The 22,812-nt window shown below is 48.1% G+C and overlaps 2 protein-coding genes, 1 long non-coding RNA gene and 2 other non-coding genes across 5 annotated transcripts; 4 read left to right on the forward strand and 1 right to left on the reverse strand.

Moving 5' to 3' along the window:
* Positions 1 to 4: 4 nt before the first annotated feature.
* On the reverse strand, positions 5 to 5,636 carry LOC140691007 (uncharacterized). Its single transcript, XR_012066449.1, has 3 exons — positions 3,847 to 5,636; positions 2,159 to 2,294; positions 5 to 1,672 (listed from the first exon to the last, which is right to left on the reverse strand). It is a non-coding gene; the product is annotated as an uncharacterized lncRNA (long non-coding RNA).
* A 761-nt stretch (positions 5,637 to 6,397) lies between these two features.
* Positions 6,398 to 11,983, forward strand: TRIM52 (tripartite motif containing 52). The gene is given in 4 exon segments (XM_072953556.1): positions 6,398 to 6,960; positions 6,962 to 7,063; positions 7,065 to 8,554; positions 11,847 to 11,983. Coding segments are annotated over 3 exon segments (906 nt in total). The 5' UTR covers positions 6,398 to 6,577; the 3' UTR covers positions 7,486 to 8,554; positions 11,847 to 11,983.
* A 6,047-nt stretch (positions 11,984 to 18,030) lies between these two features.
* Positions 18,031 to 22,758, forward strand: RACK1 (receptor for activated C kinase 1). Its single transcript, XM_006211912.4, has 8 exons — positions 18,031 to 18,261; positions 19,224 to 19,395; positions 19,917 to 20,064; positions 20,301 to 20,396; positions 20,782 to 20,892; positions 21,497 to 21,637; positions 22,150 to 22,260; positions 22,645 to 22,758. The coding sequence occupies exons 1-8, from the start codon at positions 18,153 to 18,155 to the stop codon at positions 22,708 to 22,710; spliced, it is 954 nt and encodes a 317-aa protein (XP_006211974.1). The 5' UTR covers positions 18,031 to 18,152; the 3' UTR covers positions 22,711 to 22,758.
* LOC116278269 (small nucleolar RNA SNORD95) lies at positions 18,479 to 18,546 on the forward strand. The gene has a single exon (XR_004187657.1). It is a non-coding gene; the product is annotated as a small nucleolar RNA SNORD95 (small nucleolar RNA).
* On the forward strand, positions 19,679 to 19,757 carry LOC116278267 (small nucleolar RNA SNORD96 family). The gene has a single exon (XR_004187650.1). It is a non-coding gene; the product is annotated as a small nucleolar RNA SNORD96 family (small nucleolar RNA).
* Positions 22,759 to 22,812: the final 54 nt, after the last annotated feature.

Here is a 22,812-nt window from a genome sequence, read left to right on the forward strand (position 1 = left end):
TGTGTCTGTATGGTGAGACAAGTTAGGACACAGGGTGGGTCTGGCCCCCAATGTTGGGAGGCGCAGGAGCCCAGGTGGACCCTCAGCCCGGGATGCACTTAGGGCCTCCTGAGCAGAAGTGAAACGCTCTTCCTGGAAGTGGCAGAGGGGTGGAGGCACAGTGTGTTTGGGGAGAAGCAGATTGGAGGAGGCGCCTGGCCTGCCATCAGTTTGAGTTGGTATAGCTGTATCACCTTTCTGTACCCTACACACACCCTCAAGATTTCAGGCTCCTCCACAGGCCCCTCCAGACTCAACCTCCCCCCTCCACCCACCGCCAGCTTTGGTCCCAACCAGGCAAGTATAGACCTTAGACTGGCAACCTGCATGGCTTCTTTGATGCAGGGGGTGTTGTATGTTCAGGGAGCCTTAGCTAGAGGGTCTGGCTTCTATAAATGTGAGCCCTGGGCAGAATAGGCTGGAAGTTCCTGTCCAGTTCCATGCTCCTCCCTGTCAGGGACCCTGAATGCCTCTGGGGCTGTGGGATTGGTGGACCATCTCTCCAGATGAGGAAAAGGGGCAGAGAGGCCAGGGACTGGTATAGTGTGACGGCCCCTACAGGACAGCAGCCAGGCCCCCGCCACCTGCCACCCAAAGGCTACGGTCATTTCCCTCTTCTGTTTTCCTCATTGGCTACTTGGTTTAGAAACTGCCTGAGGGCAAGAGCCAAGCTGTCTACCCCTGTCCTGGATATCTGTCAGCAAACCCTTGTTTCTGCAGCACACTGCCTTTTCCTGCTGGCAATTCTCACCCCCTGTTCACCCAGTCTCCTGCCTGCTTACCAGAATATGACATCTGCAGGAAAACCTGGGGCTCTGGGACCAGGAGGCTGGTAGACAGAAGTGACCAAGGAGAGGAGACAGCCGCTACACTGCCTACCCTGGCCTGGAGGTAGCGGGGGCTTCCTCCTCTTTCCTGAGTCCTACTAACCCCTGCTGGAACAGCCCCCACCCCGGCTTCACACACCAGGCAGAATCTACCAGCCTTGACACTGCCAACGGCACCACCGTCCTGACCTTCAGGAAGTGTCTGCTCCATAACTGGACTGAGATCCTTGGCAATGGAGGGCAACTTCAACTTTATTTTGTGTTTATCATAGTTCCCTTAGAGGCGAAGTTCAGTGTTTTGCCCATAGAACCATGAAATGCATTTTAGACCAAAAGGGCTCCTCAAGCATCTCTACCAGCCCCTGAAAATTTGACCCTCTAACTAACCACCCCCACCCCCATCGTGCTGCTTCCCTCTGCTGAGGTCTTTCGGCCTCTCATGTTACAGTCCTTCCTGTCCAGACCATGAGCTTTCTCTCTCTTACCTCCCACTCACACCTCAACACATATTGGTCTAAGTCTGGTGCACCTGCAAAAACTGAAGCAAAGAACATGATTCAGCTAGCACCCCATAGCCAGGTAGGAGGTGAGCCCAGGGGGAGAGCCTGAGTCTAATTCCACAGACGGGATGAACAGACCCAGAGAGTGTGGCAGGCCCCCCTCACCCAGGCCTTGCTCCCACTCCTGTGTTTGTTTCCTTGCTTAGCAGCAGCTGGTCAGTAGTCTCAGCCAAAGTCTGGGGCTCTGGGACAGGCAGGACTAGCCTAGAAGCCTGCCCCTCTCCTGGGTTCCTTCCTCAGCCACGCCTGCCAAAAGAGAAACTTGTGAAGGGACAGAGAGCAATGCAGAGGGAAGTTTATCTTACCCCTGAGCATTCCCCTTGGCTCCCCCAATGGCAACCAGAGTCTCAGGAGTGGACAGAGGCAGGAAGGCAAGCAAGAAGGGTCGGAGTGCCTTTGGAAGCAGAGAAGGGGCGTGCGCATCTGGCAGGGAAAGGACAGCAGCTTCTCTCAAATCACCGACCCGAGGGCACAGCCTTCCTACCCAGCAGGGCTCTGACTCTGTGTCCTGAGAGCAGTGGCCACAGGCCTCTTCTGGGAACTGCTTCCCTCTGTCAGCCAGACCGGGCTGGCTGTGGCTCAGAACTGTGGGATCTCCACCCGCAGACCCACCCACCTACCCTTCTCTTGCTCTGTGGGTGGAGTGCTAAATCAGACAGATTTCTAGGCCTCAGGTCATCCAGATACCACTCCCACCCTCATCTGCACAAATCTCACCTGCTAACCGCTCACCTGGGAGTCTTGTCCCAAACCACAACTTTTCTTCGGGCTTGCTTCAGCAGCAGTTATACCAAACCACAACTTTTGAGGGGGCTGCCACATTCAGAGCAGAATTCTCTTCTCAGTGTGTCCTGGCTCGAGTTGGACGCTTTGCGATTATGTGTCAAATGAATGAAAGAATTCATTAATGTATAATAATGAATCGTGGGTATCCAACCAGTAATATTAGAATCCATATTCTCCAAACAGCAAGGCTTTCTTACAAGCCATCTTCAACACAGCCTCACTCCCCGAGTCACCCTCACTGTTAACAGCCACACCTGCCCTCCCTGAAGCCTCCTAGAATTCTCTGAGACCTGGACATTCCAGCCCTGGATACCATGATGAGGAATGCAGGACATACCTGGAAGCCAGATGGGCACACATTACAAAGGCCAACACGAAGACCTTGTCCTTGGCTGGTCTTTTTTTTAACTTCTAACTTTCTGGAGAAGTTCACAGACCAGGGTGGAAGCAGAATAGCCAAGGGCACAGGCATGTTCTGAAATCAGACTGGTGTCTTTTTAACCTCTCCTTGCTGCTACATAGCTGAATAGTAAGAGCCAAGATGGAGGGACCACAGAGCCTCACCTCAAGGCAGACAGCCAGGGAAGAGGGAATCAGCCTGCCGGCTGTCTATGCCAAAGGTCTGACCCTCAGCCTGGCCCCTCCATGCTGCCAGAGCCACATGCCGAAGCTGAGTCCAAGACAGGGAAGAGACCTGGAAAGCCAGAGCCATCTGCGCCGCAGAGGGGGCGGAGGAGAAGCTGGGCCTGACCCACTGGTCACACTCACTCTGTCCAGCCAGGATCTCTGGAATCTGACTGCGGGGAACAAGCCTGAGTCTTGTACCCAGAGCGGAGACACAAGTCAGAATTGTAACATCAGAAGACCTTCTGGAGGTCCTCCATTCCAGCCTCCTAGCCCAGAAATCGGTAAACTTTTCCTGTAAAATGTCAGGTAGTAAATATATTTTAGACTTTGCTGGCCACAGTCTCTGTCTGAATATTCACCTTTGTTTTTCTTTTTTTTTTACAACCCTTTTGAAACTTTAAAATTGTTCTTAGTTTTTGGGCCTTACAAAAAGAAATCGAGGGCCAGATTTGCCAACCCCTGTGGGACCTAGCCCATGCTAGACTGCTTCTCTGGTACCTCTGATAAGTGGTCCCTCGTGTGACAAATTCTTGCCTCCTCACCATAAACTGGAATTTAATCATCTGCTGTTGAACTCTTGTAAGGGATTTTCTAGCCTAAAAAGGCTGATATGAGTTTCCATGGATAAATGTTCTGAAATCAGACAGCCCTGAGAAAAATGCACTGCCAACTACCACCAGTGCCCCTGGGACAGTGGCACCTGAGGCCCTGTGTGTGCCAAATGGCCTTCTCCAATAACCCACAGTTCCCAGCTGAGTTCAGGAGAAGGCTAGCAGTCCTCCTGGAATAGGAGAGTGTGCCTGGTCCTGGGGCTGTGGCGGCTGCAAGAGGGCTTAAAACCAAGCCTTCCACGTACCCTGGAAAATATCAGCTAAGCTTCACAACAGTGTGAGGGAATCTTAACAAAGTCCCTCTCCTAGCTGCCACTTGGATTTGAGGAGAGATAATTTAGAAGAAAAGGGAAGATAAAAGAAAATAGGCATTGAACGTTAGAGGTCTTCATTCACCTAGGTATTCTTGAGGATGGGTGTCCACTCTATGTTCCTTTTAAGTCTCACCGGTTCCTTCAGGAGGCTCTCTCCAGTCTTTTCTCACCATCTTCTTCCACTCACTCTCCCCTTGCTCTTTCTCCAGCTGTCCTTCCCAATTCAGCTCAGCTCCCGGGGGCAAGTAGGAACTTGCTTTTATAAGCAGCCCCCTCTTCTCTTGGTCTGGTTCCCAGCTTGTATGCCCACCCTCTTCCATGTACAGGGCAGAACCTGCATTCAGAGATGGGGGAGTATTCCAGTGTTGAAGCTCAGCTCCTGTTCTTGTTGCTCAGATTGACCACTGTGTCTTCTCCAGGTCAGGCATGACCTTCAGGAAGGCTCCCAGATAGTATATGGGAGTTTACTGGTTAGTTTTCTAACAAATGAACATCACCAATAGGTGATCCACCTTAGGCAGGTTGCAACTCTCTCCCTCTCCAGACATAAGACTCTCAGAACCACTAGGGTGACACACGGTGGAATATTTCTCGTCACAGGGTTCCAATCACTTGACCCTCAAAGTGGGAGAGAATAGGAGATGAGGGAGCTTCTTCTAAGGCTCATCTACTACAGGAGAGGAATATAGTGGCAGAGATTACCCCAGGGGACACTGTTCCAACCACTTTACAGATGTCAATCTGACTTCACAACAATCCATGTGTGTGCTACTATCATCTTTATGTCGCCGGTGAGAAAACAGCAGCACAGGGATGGTTAAGAAACTAATCCAAGTTCACACAGAGAGTGAGTGGCAGAGCTGGGGGCTGAACACAGCCTGGGTGCCATCTTGAGAGTCTCCTTCAGGAGATGGTGCCTGGGCAGAGATCTGAAGGATCATTAGGAATTACATCCAGGTGAAGCAGTGAGGAGAGAGCCTTCTAGGTGGGAGAACAAAGACAGTGAGGCAACAGCTTGTGTCAGACTTTCATTTCAGGTGGATGGTACTGGTGGCTGAAAGATGGACTGAAATGAGAGCAAGTGACCCTTCAGGAAACTTTTTGTTCATTTGGAAGGTGACAGGTCAGATAAAGGCTGGCAGGGACAGAGCTAGAGAAGGAGTAGATTTGAGGAGGTAAAAAAATCAGCAGGACTTGATGGTAGCAATTTGTTGGGTTTCATTTATTTACTCAGTAGATATGTAAGGAGTACTCACTGTATGCTCAGCAGTATGATAGAGAAACTGTGTGTACAATGTTGAACAGCATATTTACCATTCTGGCTCTGTGGGACTTACCAGAGGAAGGGCTCCAGGGTTTGCTGAAGTTTCCATTAGGGGAGGTGGATTTCCTCAAACCAGAGTGACCAATTAGTTGGGGGTGCAATCACTCCAGTGGGGCTTGAACAGCATCTTATGGAAGTAAAATAGAATCTATCCGGGTGACTTGAATGGGAAAAGTGTGACTTGAAGGGAAAGAACAATTTTCCCAAGTTTTGTCTCTGTCACATATGCGCAAGATGTTTTGAATCAATATGTGCAATGTGCTTCTCACTGAGGGTCAAGTATAAAAAGAAAAAAAGAAGAAGAAACCTTGTAAAACTTCGGGTGAAGGATGACCACACATCTGTAACTCTGTACTCCTTGAAGGAACTCATCATGCCTTACTTTTTGTTGTTGTTGTTCCTGTAACGTGGATAGATAAAAGTGGATGGATAAATGAATGGATGGGTTATGCATGCATATGATAGTTGGACGGATAGGTAGATGGGTGAAAAATGAATAGATATTTGGGTGGGTGGAGGGATGCATGCACGCATACATAAATAGGTGAGTAAATGGAAAGATTATGGATGGAGGCGAAAGGATGTGCAGAAGTCGGTGCAGGTCATGCTGAGTCTGAGGCATCTGGGGCGTCTGAATGTAGGTAACAGGGAAAAAGAGAATTGGTTTGAAGTGGCAAGCTGGAAGCACCCAAGTCCCCACGCGATAGTCTTCAACCTCACCACCGCCCTGCAGCACGGGGAGCTCGACCCCGCCGGGTTCCTACAGACCACGGCCCCGAGCGCTGCCGCGGGAAAGGAGTCCTCCCTACCACACAGGCCTCTGGGTAGAAGGGCCGGAAGTACACGAACGCACAAGAGAGTGTCCGCACGGCTCCCCACTCTTTTGCCTCCCTTCGGGATACCGGCTCTCCTGAGTAGCTGCTGGGCCCTCTGGGTGTGGCTGATTAGAGCGCTCAGTGGCTTAAATTGATTCTGTCCCCGCCTGCGCCCATTCTCATCAGGCTTTTTCCTCTCTGGGGTGGCTAAATGGGCAGCAGGGGCTCCAGCGGGCCCTGCGCCTGGGGCACCATAGAGACTTAGTCCTCCGTCAGCCCAGTCCGCCCCCTCCCGAGTGTGGGTTAGCGCGCCTACGTCATTTTCCGTCGCCTCGGGCTGTGCGAGGAGCGCCGGCTTTTGAGGAGGACGCCGCCAGGTCAGGCAAACCTGGAGGGAGGCGAGGAAGTAGTGGGACCTGAGTTTGCAAGCTGAGTAGCTAAGGGAAGTGGGGGCTGCAGCTTGGTTCTGCCCCTCACTGCCCTCGGAGTCCAGGCCTGGGGCCTTCGCTCCTAAAGCTGGGAAGAGGCTGAGAGGAGCACGGCTTCTCTGAGGGCCCGAGGAGGAAGAGCAGGCTTGGGGACAGCTTTGGGTCACCAGCGTATTTTGGAGGCAGGCCTGCAGGCGCGTCCCCCGCTCCTCAGTTCTGGTCCACACTGGTCGGCAGCTCGTTAAAATGACTGGCTATGCCTCTACTCCCAACCCCACGCAGACACTTCAGCAGGAAGCGGTGTGCGCCATCTGCCTGGATTACTTGAAGGATCCCTTGTCCATTGGCTGCGGGCACAACTTGTGCAGAGGGTGTGTGACCCAGCTGTGGAGCGAGGAAGATGACGAGGAAGACAGGGACGTAGAGGAAGATGAATGGGAGAACGAGGAGGACCACGAGGCGGTGGGGGCTATCGGTGGATGGGACGATTCCATTAGAGAGGTTTTATACCAAGCTGACAAGTTGTTGTTCGAGGACCAAGAGGATGATGAACTCTGGGTCGGTGACGGTGGCATAAGGAATTGGGACATGGATTATGTGTGGGACCAGGAGGAAGAAGAGGAGGAATATAGACTGTTACCTGGGAGGCTTGAGACATGACCTGAGAATTGACGTCTACCCCAAAGAAGATGGGACATTGGAAGAATACGATGAGGACGATGAAGAGCTGTATCGACACCCACCTGCCTCCTCCCCTGGCCCCTCCATGGCTATTCACCTGCCCCCGGTGCCGCCAGAGCTTTACCCGTCGCAGCTTTCGTCCCAACTTGTAGCTGGCCAACATGGTCCAGATAATTCGCCAGATGTGCCCCACTCCTGATAAAGGGAGCCAGGGAAATGATCAGGGCATCTGCTCCAAACACCAAGAAGCCTTCAGGCTCTTCTGTGAGGTGGACAAAGAGGCTATCTGTGTGGTGTGTTGAGAATCCAGGAGCCACAAACAGCACAGTGTGGTGCCACTGGAGGAAGTGGTGCAGGAGTATAAGGTGAGCACCATGAGGGAATATGGGGATTTGAAGGGAGTGGAGAAGCAACAAGGGGAGCTGGGAGAGATGGGCACTGGGTACTTGAACCTCTTATTTTTAAGGGATTAGGGGCATGGTGGAGAGAGATGGGCATATATGGACAAAGGAGACACTGGCTGAGGCAACTGGCTTCCCCAGAGGAAGCTGAGCAAAGATATTAAGACAGCAACCTGGAGCTGCCCACTGTTGTTACTCCCTTTCAGTCTGCCCAAGTATAAGGGGGTGTAAGTGACAGACCCCCTAGTACTTAAATTTCCTTCTGGTGTGTGTCCTGAATCCATACCTGACGAGGATACTAGGAACTGTAATACACAGGAATGGAAAACCACAGTACTTGTAGATGATAGACATTTAGGAGTTCAGCACAAGCAATGGCAAAACAGAGAACTAGTATTAGACCAAAATGCCAGGTGTGAGTCTTGGACTGATAAGAGCAACTGGACACACCTCCCTCCTAAAGTCCGGGGTTGCTTCCTCACTTTCAGTAGGGTCCATTTCCCCTGTAGAGTAAGGCAGAAGACATAAACATCCTTGATGGATCAGAATAAACCTCCTGTCCTGATCACTTTCCTTTCCTGGTATTTTAACGTAGTGGAAGGAGTAAAGGATTTAGGATCAGATGACCTGGCTCTGCCATTTACTGTCTAATCCTGGGCAAGTCTTACCCTCTTAGCTCTACTTTTTCCCTAGGCTTGTTAAGACTGAAAGAGATCATATACATGAAAGTATTTTATAAACCATACGGCACTAAAGAGATGTTTGTTTCTTTGACTTTCTCCTAATTTCCTTTAATTTCTTTGGGTTCTGATTTGGTTAATGCCTTGCTTTCTAGCCTTGATCTGACTATTAGAGAAATATCTCAATGTGAAAAAGCCTAGGTGGATGTGACTCCTCAGGACCCAAGGAAGGAGAGGTTGTCTTCAGGCCTGTAAAATTCTTAATTGTATATTTAGTAGCAGCTGCTCATGACTCAGTAGTGCTTTACAGTTTATAAAATGTATTTTCTCATATTCTCCTACAGCAGTTTTCAAACTGTGGGTTTTGACCAATTAGTTGGCCATAAAATAAATGGGTCATGCCCCCAGCATTGTTTCTAAATGAAACAGAAAATAGCAGAATGCATGGGATCATAGTAAGGGTAAGTATTGTTTTATGAAACTTTTAAATTATATGTACCCAGGTGTATACTTGGTCTCAAAGTAAAATGTACTGCTTACTCTGAGTTGCAGTCAAAACACAAACAGAGCACAGCTCTGCAGGCATTATATATTAGATATGATCATCACCCCCATTTCGCAGTCACTATTGGTAAGTGCACAGTTAAGACACATATCTTAACTACAAACCACTGCGAAGTCCATCATATTAATATGACTATAAGGATAAACTTTAGTACCCCAGGGTCATAATTAAGTTGGCCTTATGTTAGAAAATATGCCCTATTCTTCTGGGTTTTAGGACTTTGAAGCTGAGGGGAGGAGGTGTCCTTCCATTCCTCCGCTAGGATTTTCTAGAAAGGATTTTGAAACCAAGATTTTAATTGAATGTCAATTTAGACAAGAGAAAAGAGGTAGTTTCTTCATGAGGAGAGTCCAGAAACACCCACTTGGAACTGGAGAAGTTACACATTAGTAAGGTATAAACAGCAAACCAAGTTAAATAGAGGATAATCCTTTCCAAAATACATAATATTTAAAAGAAAATAAAACTTTTATTTTCAGACATATACCAGAACTTAGGTATATGGTGCTGCCCAATACAGGAATTACACTGAAGATGTAAATATTGTTATTTTGTCAAAGTTATCTATAAACCGATAGTAACTGACATCTTCTTTCATTCTTTATACATAGTTCATGGTTTTGTCACTTCCTTTCATTGGTAAACAGACATGCACGTTATAGTATCATGATTCAGAATCTTACTAAACAAAACTCTCACCAGAATAGTTAACACTATATGGAACTATTTTTGTATAAAGGTTTATTTAATATGCTATACATTATCCACTGCACAGTTCTGGTTACATTAAGTTCTCTCTTGTCAGCTACTAATTCAACAAAATTTTAATCTGCTTTGGAGGTGACCAAGGTTTTTTGGTTTTAGGGACTATGCTGTTTCAGGGAGTTGTTACTCATGGGCTCAAGGAATAGGTCAGTGATTTTCAGGAACAGGAAAGAACGGCATTCTCGCCCCCCTACACACACACACATTATATCAGCATTGCAGGGTATGGGGAGAGTTACAGTTTATAAAATCAGATTTAGTATTACAATATTAAAAAGAAAAAATAGTTAATTTTTCTTAATATAGAAAATCAATTGGAAAGAATTCCTTGGCTGGTAGGAACACAGAGAAAGTAGAATAAGAAGCATTCAGAGTAAAGCCTATAATCAATGAGGTGTATGACAGGTGGGGTACCCAGAGATGGTGGTGGTGGATATGGTGCCATTTATACTGCTATTTCTGTTGCATATCCAGGACAGTTATATTGTTTTGAGGTCAATGTTTTTAAAGTTTAGTTTTGTATAAGAAGAGGCTTTTTAGCTCCAAAAACTTTTACTTATTTACATCTTCCATTTTATCCATCCCATGAGTTAGAGTTCTCCTTGGCTCTTCAAGCTAGAATCAGAGGATTATGAAAGTAAGATCATTTAGACTGAGTGAGGGCACCATTAAATGGTGTCAGGTTTTAGGCGGCAGACAGGTGTATAAAAAGAAAATGAAAAAACATTTCACTTATTGAGGCTCAGACATAACTGGATGCCTGTATTGCCTGGCCACCCACTGCTGCCACTATAGCGCAATAAAATCTTCGTCGCTCTGCAAAAGGGACCAGATGCTTCCAGCATCATTACTCCTTGTTTTTCTCTTTTCTCCTTTGAGGTAGCTAAAGATGGCAGCCAAAAAAATGTTTGAGGCTTATATTAAGTATATAGTCATGTATGACACAGAAGATAGGGTCAGCTTTTTCACTTATCTGAAAGTGATGGGCAGTGACACATGCCAAACATTGTTAAATGTGTGCCACTAACAACAGTGGAGTGTTCTGCAAAGCACAATTCTCTGCAGTTTTAAGATTGGACAGTATGGGAGTATTAACAGGAATCTTCAAAGGCCATGAAAGCTTATTATTAAATAGCCCTTTTAATTGCAAAGGAGAAAAAAATGGAGAAACTTATGAAATCTTGCATTCCGGGTACTGCCACAACTTTGAGAGGAAACTGAACTCCAGAATTTCTTCATCTACTTCTGTGTCTGAACTGATTGACTGAGCACATCAAATGTCAGGTTTTAAAAAACATCAGCTCATCCTTCTTTGCTATTAGTTGAGATGAATCTGCTAATGAAGAAAATTGTGCTTTGCTTATGTTCAGATAAAGGCTTTAAAAACTGTGGATGTGCTATTTTCACTGAGCCGAGTACTTGACCACTAAAGAAAGTATTTTTTGAAGTTGTATCAAGTGAACTGAGTTGTAGGAAAAATTATAGGAGTCTATGTTGGTGGTGCTACAGTAATGGCATGTTTTAGATCTGGGTTTTTGTCAAAAATCGAAGAAAACTGGCATTCAAGATGTGCTGCAGTAGCATGCGTTGGTGGTATAGTGGTGAGCATAGCTGCCTTCCAAGATGTGCTGCAGCAGTCACCCCCAAGCATTGACTTCCATCAGTCTGCCCGTAATGTACTGGAAATCTTCAGCCTTGCTGTCAGCATAACTGTTGTGAAAAACAGTACGTTTGATCCCAGTTTGCCTTGGTTTTTGAAGATCTCAATGCTGTTCAGTGTTTTCTGTCACATACTGAAGTTCCTTGGTTGTCAGCTTAATTCAGCTGAATTTATGGACAGAACAGCTGATCTTGGAGCACCAATGAAAAAGAATCTCTACTTTAAAACTTCAAAAACTAAAACTTTCAGTAGAATTTAACACTTTGAAGCTTAAAATACCCTGACCCTGAAATGTCAAGAAGCAAATACCAACATCATTGCTCGTTATGAAATATGCTAAGCACTTGCCAGAAAGACAGCTACAGATAGCAAACTCATACTAAAAATGTCTTAATATTCCTGGCCGACCTTTCGAGAACCAGATTGATGAATATTATTTCCAGGAGAAAAAAAAAATCCAAAACTATTTTGGGTGATATGTTCTTGACCTTGTTCTTAAAGCCTACCTTTGGCAGCTTTTGGGAAGAATGTGTTTCACAATGATGTTAAATCCTCACTGGGAGAACTTCACGTGGAGCTGGTGGAATTCAAAGTCTGATTGTTTTGACCAGAGACTTCAAGATAAATATTCTAGAGAAATTGGGATGTACAATGTCTATAAACAGATAAGAAGACTTTAATCTATTGCGTTATTCTACTTTCTCCTTACAGCTTAAAGCTTTTCTCTCTCTCTTTTTTGTTTTTTTGGTATAACTATCTACAGAGAAAAAACTGCAAGAGGATTGTCAAAGCAGCTTGTATTTTGCTGCATCTTCTGCACCACCCAAGAAAGAAAAGTTAAGGCTTAACAATGACATGGTTATTACATCATCTGAATAAATTTCTTGCCTTCTAAAACTCCCATTGCTTTGATTAATTTTAGTCATGAAACTTAATTTTGAAATGTTAAATAACACTGAAGGAGAGAGAATGTGAGATATTAAGGTATATGGAAAGTAAAGGTGTGGGTTACAAAAACATGGAGGAAAACATATATATATATATGTATATATCCATATCCACCAGATGCTCATCTGTTTACTGAATGTCTTCCCCACTGGGTTTAGCTGTTGACCACTGTATCCCAAGTCAGATAAACTGCTTAAACTTGCTCCTCTCCTCTTCTGTGGCTGTACCCTGGACCTCATCTTCACACAGACTTGCTACACATCTGAAATACTCAGCTCCAATTGCACCATAACCTTAGCTCTTAGCATTCTAGTGCAGTTAAACACACTCTAGTTATACCTGCCCTTCATCTCCTTATGGAGGCCACTGTTCCACTGACTCCTAGTTTTTTTCTTTCCCAATTTATCAGACACTTGCTAGCCTTACTTACTACCCTACTGAGCCTGGACCTCATGATTAGTCTTGGCATAAAAACTGATCCATGTTGTGGTCTAGACCAGGGTTTCTCAACCTCAGTACTATTGACATTTTGAGTGAGGTAATTCTTTGCTTGAGGTGTGTTTTGGGGTGGAGGGGCAGGGGGATGTCCTACGCTTTCAGAGATGCTTAGCAGCATCCCTTGACTCTCTTCGCTAGACGTCTGTAGCATTCCTCCACCAGCTGTGACAATCACAAATGTCTCTAGACATTGCCAGATGTCTTGGGGAGTGGGGTGCAAAAACATCCCTGGTTGAGAACCACTGGTCTAGACTCAGTGAAAGTGGTCGTATCCAGAGATGTGCCATTACTAGCTTCACTTGGGCCCTACAGACAGTGCCTGACACGGGTGTACAGTGCCTGACATGGGTGTTTAGAAAAGCTCAGTGGAAGAATAGCTTCACCTAGCTGGAATTTTATTGAACGTAGTCTTAGCAGCAGTGAATTAACTGATACGATCCCACTTCTCCCAGCCCTTGGCACACAGATGGCAGGATCAGCAAACCTTACATTGGAGCTGCTTGTATCACTGCCATCAAGGACTATGACAGACAAAGCAGTACATGAAATTAAGACCTAGAAACTGAGTAATAAAAGGCAATCGCTTTAGCTATTTCTTTCAACAGGGCCATAAGGCAGTTGTTTGTTTCAGTTTTTTAAGTATTATTTGGATCCCTGGAGGTCACACCCCCTTTCTGCCTGCCATTTCCTGGCATATAAAATCCCTTCTCTCCCCTATAGCGAAGGATGGAATTTCTCCGCAGGCTCTGGTTATTTAACCCAAGTGTGAACAGTGAGGATTACCTCCTCCTCAGCCCTGGATATCCTGGAGTGAGCTCGATAGCCTCAAAGTTCCATTTCAACATAATCTCCCAGCCCTGGTTCATATGAAATCCTCTTCCTGGTAAAAAGCTGAGAACAGGCACCTTGAGTCACCTTTTGTTTCTCCCTACCACCCAATGCTGCTTTACATCCTTCAACAAGAAGCCAGAAGCTTGCCTTCTGCTGGCATTTCTTAAAGTCCTGCCTGGGGTACCTGCCCAGATCATGCCCACTTCCACAGCCTCTGATTCTGCACATTTGCTAAAGCACCCAGGGTGTGGGGAACCCCACTGTCTCATCTCCCAGGGAAGACCCAACAGAATGCCTTAGTGGTTTTCTGGAGGACATACCTCAGATTTCTGCTTAAGATAGACAAGGAATCGTTTTCAAGAGACATTAAGAAAAATGGCATGTGATTTCTTTGTAAGATCTGATGATTTAATGCCACATCCCCACCTCTCACTAGGAATAGACAGAACCTGTAATTACACTTTCATGTTTACTTGTCTCCAACCTTTTGAACTTAATTCTTTAGGCCTCGGTCATTAAATAGCTTCTATATACAGGGCCTGATTCCAGACCCTGGAGTGAAGGAGGCAGGGTAGAGATGTATTGGAAGAGGTGTTCAAGCCCTCACTCCTAAGGCCTTTGTAAGCCAGTCCTCTGTCCCTTCCTTCATAAGACTCCCATGATCCTCTTACAGACCCTACTGTCCAGCTTCTGACCTAGGCTTTCTTCTAGTCTTACTCCTCCAACCTAGTCTTCACTCTGACAACAAATGCCTTTCAGTAAAATCGAGTCTGGGCAACAGAGGGATGAGATCATCCTAAAGAGACCACCCTAGGCTTCAGAACAAAATCCAGATTCCCAACTAGGGCTTCCTGCCCACCCTCTTAAAACCATCCCCCCTAAACTTGCGCATGCAAACCCTTTGCACACCTCCTCCTCAAGCTGATCCCCTGTCGGGAACACCCTCCCTTTAACTACTTGCCCTTAACTGCTCAGCCTGTGGGGCTGGCCACCAAGATTAGAATCTTCCACATGCCAAACCCTCTACGAGGTGCTGGGAATGCAACATGTGAGCAGAAACAGCCCACTCTCTGTCCTTAGTGCACTCACAGGAAAGCTCTGAAGGATGCAAATGAGACCCAGACACACTGCACCACCAATATGACAGCATGAAGTAAAGGAGCCTTACCTACATCTGAGGGCCACAGAAGGCTTCCCAGACCAGCCACCTGAGCTGAGCCTGAGGGAAACTTAGATTTAACTAAGAAAAGGGGCTAGCAGGTGAGATATGATGGGCCTTCCAGGCAGAACAATGTGTGTTCTATGGGGGAGAGAACTGATGAGCTGGAGGAACAAAGGAGGGCCAATGTAGCCACAAAACAGAGTATGCGGCATGCCAGCGCCAACCACACTGAATCTGCAGAGGGACAATAAAGCAGGGGAAGCCACCTGCCCAGGGCTGACAGCAGGCCCTCTGGTCCTGGGCCCACAGCTTTCCCTCAGCCCCTCACCCACTACATACAGAAGCTCTCACCTCAGCATTCAAGGGAAGAACAGTCTTACCTCTTAAATGATGGCAGGAGGGGAAGGGGGCCTTTGCTCCTAGAGGTCTTGGGCCTCTGGCAGGAAGTCTAAAGGGCTCTTTCTAGTGTAGGTCCTGGGGGCTCCCAGAAAACAAATGGTGAGATACACTTCTTAGAAGAGCCTCTCCGATTTCTTCCTTGGGATTCTTACCTTGTGTGGAAAGGAGGTGGTGTGGGGACAGGGGGAAGATGGGGCAGCCCAGGGGCTCAGATGATGAGTGGATGAGACCTCATTAAATTCTGGGCCAGGAGCGGTGGGCCCAGCCAGGACCGGTTCTGCCTACAGGGCATGGATGGCAGGGAGAAGTGGGAAGACAGCTTCCAGGAGAGCTTGAGTCTTCCCCAAAGGCCAGATGGGCGCCTTCACCAGGTTGGCAAAAAGATGCCCTAGGTGAGAAGGAAGGGGCCTGAGTTATGAAAGGCACACAGCTGATTCTCAAACTATCCTGCATTGGAGGGACATCGCCCTGCTGGAAGGGGCTGAGCTTCCTTTACTAACAGGGAATGAATCCACAGATTCCTCCAGGAGAGGAGTAAGGAATCCAGGTGGACCCCAAACCTGTACGCCTAGCAGGGAGCTGAAGGGGATGCCTGAGGAAAGCAGGCATGGATAGGGCTCAACTGCAGCAGGAGCAGGGCCAGAAAAGGCCGCTCCACTTCCCTCACCCTGTACCCATCCCCAGGGTTGAAGCAACACCTCCTTTAGCTCAAGATTTTCCTTCAGTGGCATTGTGGCCTATCTGAGTCCCCTCCAAGAGTGGAGAGGCCAGGTAGTGGTTGGAGGAAAACTTTGAAGTGGAAAGCCTGAATCCTGCAGGAATCTGGTCAATCAGAAAGTCCACTACATTCCATTTTTCCCTGTCCTCACAGGACTCGCTGGCTTACTCCTGATGGGCTCCAGGGCAAAACCTGAATTCCTCCTTGGCCCCATAGGAGGGGGCACCGCCAGAATGGTCTCAAGAGTAGATACCAGTGTGAGGAGAGGCCCATGGGACATGAAAGTCACTTTCCCAAATCTGGGTCCATAGGCAGGGCAGGGAGGTCTCTGGCAGAGGTGGGCTGAGGGACCCAGGAGGGTGGAGCACAGATAGGTCCCATCTTTGAGCTGGGGTGAGGGACCTAGCAGGTTTGTGTAAAACCTGGTCTCCTGGCACCCTACCTCAGGGATGCTGATTCCACAGGGGTTCCTTGGACAAAGTTCAAGAAACAGAGCCGAATGACATTTCTTGAGGGGGAAAAATGTAATAATGTGATTGAGTGATGATATCTTTGGGGAGTGGAGGTAGAAAGTGGAGGAGTGAGTGTTCTTGAGGGCAGGGAGGAGATTTTGCGCAGCACATCTCACATTCCACACTGAGATGCTTGTAAAATTACTCATCTCCCCAATGGGCCCGGCACCCAGGGAGGCACAGGTATGGTCAGAGTAGTGGTTAGCAAGCTGGATGCTGGGGTAGGTAAAGGCAAGGGTCTCTCAAGACCACAGGTGAAACAAAACATGTGGGTAGGAGTAAGGTTCAGTGTTGGGAAAGTGACAGGACAGCCAGCTGGGAGTGCCAAGAAGGCGGGTTATATCCAAGCCCTTGGAGGATGGTCATCAGGCTGTGGAGGAGCATAGCCAACACAGCACCCTGAGGAGCCCAAACATGGCTGCGGAGGCAGGCATGGGTCTGCAAGGTGACCAGGAGAGCAGGTGCTCTTGAGGGAGGGATTCTGGCCCCCTTCGCACACCTGAGCCGCTATAACCCACGGCAGCTTTACTATTACCCCGTGCCTTCCTTCCCAAAAACAGGCATTCTAGCCCGCCTTGCTGCCTGTAAGGCCCTCTGTCAACTGCCCCCCAGCCCCATCTCACTGTTTGATCCTCAGCGCCTCCAAGGCTCCAGCTCAGGGCTTTTGTACTGACTCTTCCCTCCAACTGAAACATTTTTCCCCAAGTACGTTCCCTCCAACTGAACATTAACCACCTCCCAGTCTCCCCCTATATATCCACAGGGCTCTCTCCCACATCTCGTTCCTGTCTTTGTCAAAATCTCCCCTTCTATCTCTGTTCTCCCCACCCCATCGAATGTAAACTAAAAAAAACAAAAAGTCTCTTCTCTCCTATTCACAGCTATGTATCTCCACCAAGACATAAAATAGGGTCTGGTATCCACGACTTGCTCACTAAATTGCGTGCATTTACTCTGCCAGGCATTTTTCTGAGCGTTTTACCTGTCTTAACTCGTTTACTCTGCACAACACCACGTGAGGTAGGTACCGTTGTTCCCAATCTCATTTGACAGATCAGAAACTTAATACCTGTTACAAGCAGAACAGAAATGCTGGGGCACAAGGGGATCCCCAGACCCACGGGCCTTTCTATGAGGTGGTGAGGCCGGGAGCCGGCTTTCGACTGGGCCCCCAGAAGTCATAGCCCGGAGGTCCTTCCTTTCCGAGCCTCTCCGTTTCTGCGAGAGCTCTCCGCGCTCCTGCCTAGGCGCGAGCGGGGTGGCTGTTCAGCACTCCACAGACCTATTTTTCCTTCACCGCCGGTTTTCCGCTCCGAAACCCATTCCTGCCTTAGTCCTGGATGGACTAAGTCCGGACATGGAGCGCCTCGGCCAAAACCATCAGAGCGTAAACCTCCCGAGGGAAGACTCGCCCCCGCGCATGGATATCTGTTAGCGTTTAATAGTTCACCTGAGCATAGTTTATTTTTAAAATTTAATATCTTATTTTTCACATTGCCCACCGTTACTCACAGTTGCCTTGAAATTAAGCTCCCTCTGCGTTGTCCTCTGAGATACCAAGAGGAAACGGCAGAGTTCGCGCTGTGCCACGTAGGGGTAGGGAAGACGCCAGGCGATCCTCGTGGGACTGTGGCGTGCACTTCCCCTCTTCCACTTCTTAAACATCAAGCCCAAGTCAACGTTTGAGAAGCCCTTTTTAAACACTCTTGTTGGTTTCGGAATGTATTCGTACAGCGTTGCCAAATTATGTTGTGCGGCGAAGGGAACTATGCGGTCATATTTCACTTTGCCCTGTACTCTACATGACACCGCCATCTTGGGCAGCAGGGAATGATGGGAGTGCGCCATTTTGCTCGAGAGGGCGGGTATTTCCGGTTCCGGCGCCGGGTTTCTCTCTCTTTTTCTCGGCAGGGCCGTGGCGGGAGCGGCTGTGGTGCTCGTCTCTCTGAGCTATCCAGCACCATCCTCGTCGCTGCGGCGACACCCGCACCCGCCGCCGCCATGACCGAACAGATGACCCTTCGTGGCACCCTCAAGGGCCACAACGGCTGGGTGACCCAGATCGCCACCACTCCCCAGTTCCCGGACATGATACTGTCCGCCTCTCGAGGTATGGGCTGAGGTGCAGGGTAGTGGGGGTTGCGTTGCGCGCGCAGCATGGCCGGGCCATGGGCCGCGATTTGGCGGCCGGGAAAATTCGGTTAGGGTGTGAATTGACCCATGCTTCACCCAGTGGCTGCCGGGAGGGTTGCAAGGTTGGGGGCCTTTTAATCTCTGGCCCAGCTCCCGCATTAGCGGCTGTGTGCCCAGGAGCCTACGAGTCGGGCGGAGCGGTGATGATCCCAACATGCCATCTGAGTGTCCGTGCTGAAATCCAGAGGCTGTTTCTGAGCTGCCGCCCGACCGTCTGCTGGGTTGGAACTAGGGGGCTCTGAGGGAGCCTTGTGACTCCAGTATCACGGCCAACATGGGCCTGCTCGTTCTGCCCTCGGTTTTCTCGTTTTCTTTGCACCTGACTGCGTTAGGAGGCTTCTTGTGCCTTGCATTTGCGCCCACGGTATTAAAAATCATCAGAATTTAGGATCTTGTCTGGCATTTAATTGGAAAGCTTGTTGAGTGAAACATTGCAGTGAAAGCATCCTGTAGCACCTAAAGTGGCTTTTCTAATTCCAGCACTTGCAGCCCTCAGCAGTAGTCTCTGGAGGCCCACAGCTAGTCCTCCCCGACCCAGGCTGCTGTGTTCGTGCATTAGACCTCAGAAAAGATTTGAAATGGATGCTTGAATTGGTCTGAATCTCTGAAAGGGCTGTCCATAATCTGGTAAAATTCTGTGCACCTGAGTTAAATTCTCATGGTACCACTTAGCTCTACTTCACTTTTGAATAGTGAGGCTCTTGGCCTTGGGCTATTAACTGCTTTCATAGCCTACAGTCTCCCTACCCCTCTAAATGGCCTTAATTTGTCTTGTGAGCCCACCAATCACCTTGAGGCATCCTGGATTATCCAGTAGATCAGCAAATGGGCCACGGGGTTTCTCACTGGACTTTTCTTTTTCTGTTTTACCTCCCTTAGACAAGACCATCATTATGTGGAAACTGACCAGAGATGAGACCAACTATGGCATCCCACAGCGTGCTCTTCGGGGTCACTCCCATTTTGTGAGTGACGTGGTCATCTCCTCAGATGGCCAGTTTGCCCTCTCAGGCTCCTGGGACGGAACCCTTCGCCTCTGGGATCTCACAACGCAAGTAGCTACTCTGGGGCATTGGGGGAGAGCTGGGTAGAAATGAGGTAGATAATATTGGGAGGTGGTTTCCCGGGGCAGTCGAGTCCATTGTGGGAACTGTAAGGCAGGCAATAACCTGGAGGAGATAATTGCCTCCCCCTTGTTGCTTTGAATTTGTTATGCAGAATTGCTGAGGAGTGGTGTGGTTGAGCAGTTTTATCAGATACTGCACTTGGGAGTAGGCAACAGTTTGAACACGTATATGGAGAGCTCAGTCCTTAGATGGTCAGGCATAGCAGAGGATCCTGGTGATGACAGAAGACATTGTCAGCCAATCCCCACGTGGGAGTGAGGACATGTCCTGCAATTCTGAAGGGATTCTCTGGCATATTTTCAGCCAAGGGCCTACTGTTACAGCCATGTCCAGGGTTGTGTGAGTAGAGCAGGTCCAGTGGGACAGGAAGCAGACCAGGGAGACAGTTTGGCTGGAAGAATGTTTGCGAAGTCTGTCTAGAAAGTAACCAAGTCCTCCCTCTCAGGGGCACCACCACGCGCCGATTTGTAGGCCATACCAAGGATGTGCTGAGTGTGGCCTTCTCTTCTGACAACCGGCAGATTGTCTCTGGCTCCCGAGATAAAACCATCAAGCTATGGAATACTCTGGGTGTGTGCAAATACACTGTCCAGGTAAAGTGAAGGCACGTGCAGGGAACACATGTTGAACATTTTCTCACACCCAGCAGTGCCCTTATGGTGATTTCAAGCCTCATCTGGAATCTAAGGGGATTCTATCAGTTTAAAAGATTTGGGTTCTGGGGGTGTGAATACAGGCTTTGAACATACGTCCCATGTAACTGGAGAGGGGTGGGGTCCAGCATTTCATAGGCCAAGATGATTTCTTATTTCCTTTCCATCCTCTGCAGGATGAGAGCCACTCAGAGTGGGTGTCTTGCGTCCGCTTCTCACCCAACAGCAGCAATCCTATTATTGTTTCCTGTGGCTGGGACAAGCTGGTCAAGGTGAGCCTGGAGCTAGGGTGTGTGGCCCTTACCAACCAGAATGTGTGCCCAGTGCCTCCCAGTTGGTCATAGGTCCAGCTTTGAAAGCTCTGCCTCTCATTTGATCTTTCCCCTTGCTGTTTTCTCAGTACAGGCCGTTAATTTTTGATACTTAGTCTAAAGTAGCCCAGAGTCCCTTGTAAGGTGACAACATGGAAAGCATTTATCTCTGGTTTTAATTCTCATTGCCCTTAAATGTCCAAGACACTCTTTGACCTGTTTTTGTTACTGGTGGAATAGGAATTGGCTGCCCTCTACATGGTGCCATGCCTTTTTTATTTGGCCTGAGCCCTCTTGACCCTGGTGGGTGGACCCATAGCTCTTCACCCATGACCTGCAATCTTAGGTATGGAACTTGGCAAACTGCAAGCTGAAGACCAATCACATCGGCCACACGGGCTACCTGAACACCGTGACTGTCTCTCCAGATGGATCCCTGTGTGCTTCTGGAGGCAAGGTAATCAGAGGTCCATGGTCTCCTACTCAATGGGGGACAGTATCTTAGAGTACTAAAGGTAACAGAATAGCAACCCAAGAATAAATGTTCTGGAGATGGCATAGATGAGGCATGCTCTTTAAAAGAGAAAGGTTTGGGAGGAGGGTGTAGCTCAGTGGTAGAGCGTGTGCTTAGCATGCACAAGGTCCTGGGTTCAATCCCCAGTACCGCCATTAAAAAAAAAATAAACCTAATCCCCCCTCAATAAAAAACCATTAAGAAACAATAGCAATTAAAAACAAATGTAATAAATAAAAATTTTTAAAAACTGGGTTGTCTTCTGTGAAGCTGATTACTGGAAGCTGTTGTTGAGGTTAGGGTCCTGTGTTTTCGGAGCTTAACGTAGTGATGCATTTTCAAGTTGTTAGAGATGCTTGATAGGGTTGGTGTGGTGTCATGTATTAAAGGGAAGGCACACAGAGATAAATATTGATGCTTGAGAAATTGGCTTTGGGGAAGTCAGGATACTGTGGTGGGGAGTTAAGGGTTAAGAAAGAATCCTGAAATGGAATTAACGCGTGGAAGAAGTCATATCGCCCTGACTCCTCATTTCCTGTCTGCCCAGGATGGCCAGGCCATGTTGTGGGACCTCAATGAAGGCAAGCACCTTTACACGCTAGACGGTGGGGACATCATCAACGCGCTGTGCTTCAGTCCCAACCGCTACTGGCTCTGTGCTGCCACGGGCCCTAGCATCAAGATCTGGGTGAGTGCGGGCTGCGGCCGGGGCCAGGTGCCTGGCTGTCCTCTGCAAGCCTGGGCACTGTGGTGATTTCCTGATACGTCATTTGACTCACAGCCGGGATCTGAACTTCTGAACAACTCTTGAACCATGAGGCTGTCTGCAGATACCCAAGAAGAATGAGTTAAAACTTCTTGGGATTGGGATTTGCACTTGTGGGAGAGCTCTGTCTACTGACCAGTTGTAGCACAACTGACATTTGGTCTGGGTAATGTTGGATGCGGCCAACTTGTGGAATTTAGGATGTTTAACAGCATCCCTGGCCTCTACTCCCTGCAAGGTACCTGTACCAAACTCTTAGTGACCAAAAATGGCTCTAGGCATTGCCATGTGTCCCCAGGGGGCGAAAAATCATCCTTTCTTGAGAATCACTGTTAGAGATTAAAGGGGCTTTTTTGAGTTTTTTTTGTTTGTTTTTAATGTCAGTGGCATTAAAGAGCTGAGTGTACTTAATCCTAGTTTTCCGTTTTCATCAGGACTTGGAGGGCAAGATCATTGTAGATGAACTAAAGCAAGAAGTTATCAGTACCAGCAGCAAGGCAGAGCCACCCCAGTGCACCTCTCTGGCCTGGTCTGCTGATGGCCAGGTAAGTGGGTCTGTCCTTGGGTGATTTAGCTTCTATGCTTTCTGCTCTCATCAGCCAGTTAGAAAACCAGTGTCCTGGACATAAAAGTGATTGCCAGGACATGGTTTGCTGTGTCAGTGAACACAGATCACATGTTTATGCATCAGTAGGAAGATTGTGATCTGAGGGTCAGTGGTTAACCTGTCTTAATCGAAGACTTTGATTAACTTGACCTGTTTCCAAATGCATGAATCCTTACTACCAGCTGTTTTCTCTAGCAATACATAACCACCACCCATGACTGGTAGTGGTAAGAGTGGAGCTCTTAAAAGGGCCGTCTTTGTTGCTCTAGTGGGACTGCAAAATTCATGGCTCTGACCTATGGCTGTTACTTCTCCCCTGCAGACGCTGTTTGCTGGCTACACGGACAACCTGGTGCGAGTGTGGCAGGTGACCATCGGCACCCGCTAGAAACATGGCAGAGCTTTAAAAATAAACTGGTTTCCTGACTTTTATAAAGTGTCTTTTCTCTGATAAGCAAAAAAAGCCTATTCAGAAAACTTCCTGGAACTC

The sequence above is a fragment of the Vicugna pacos genome, chromosome 3, assembly GCF_048564905.1.
Source record: "Vicugna pacos chromosome 3, VicPac4, whole genome shotgun sequence".
In the NCBI taxonomy this organism is placed as follows: Eukaryota; Metazoa; Chordata; class Mammalia; order Artiodactyla; family Camelidae; genus Vicugna; species Vicugna pacos.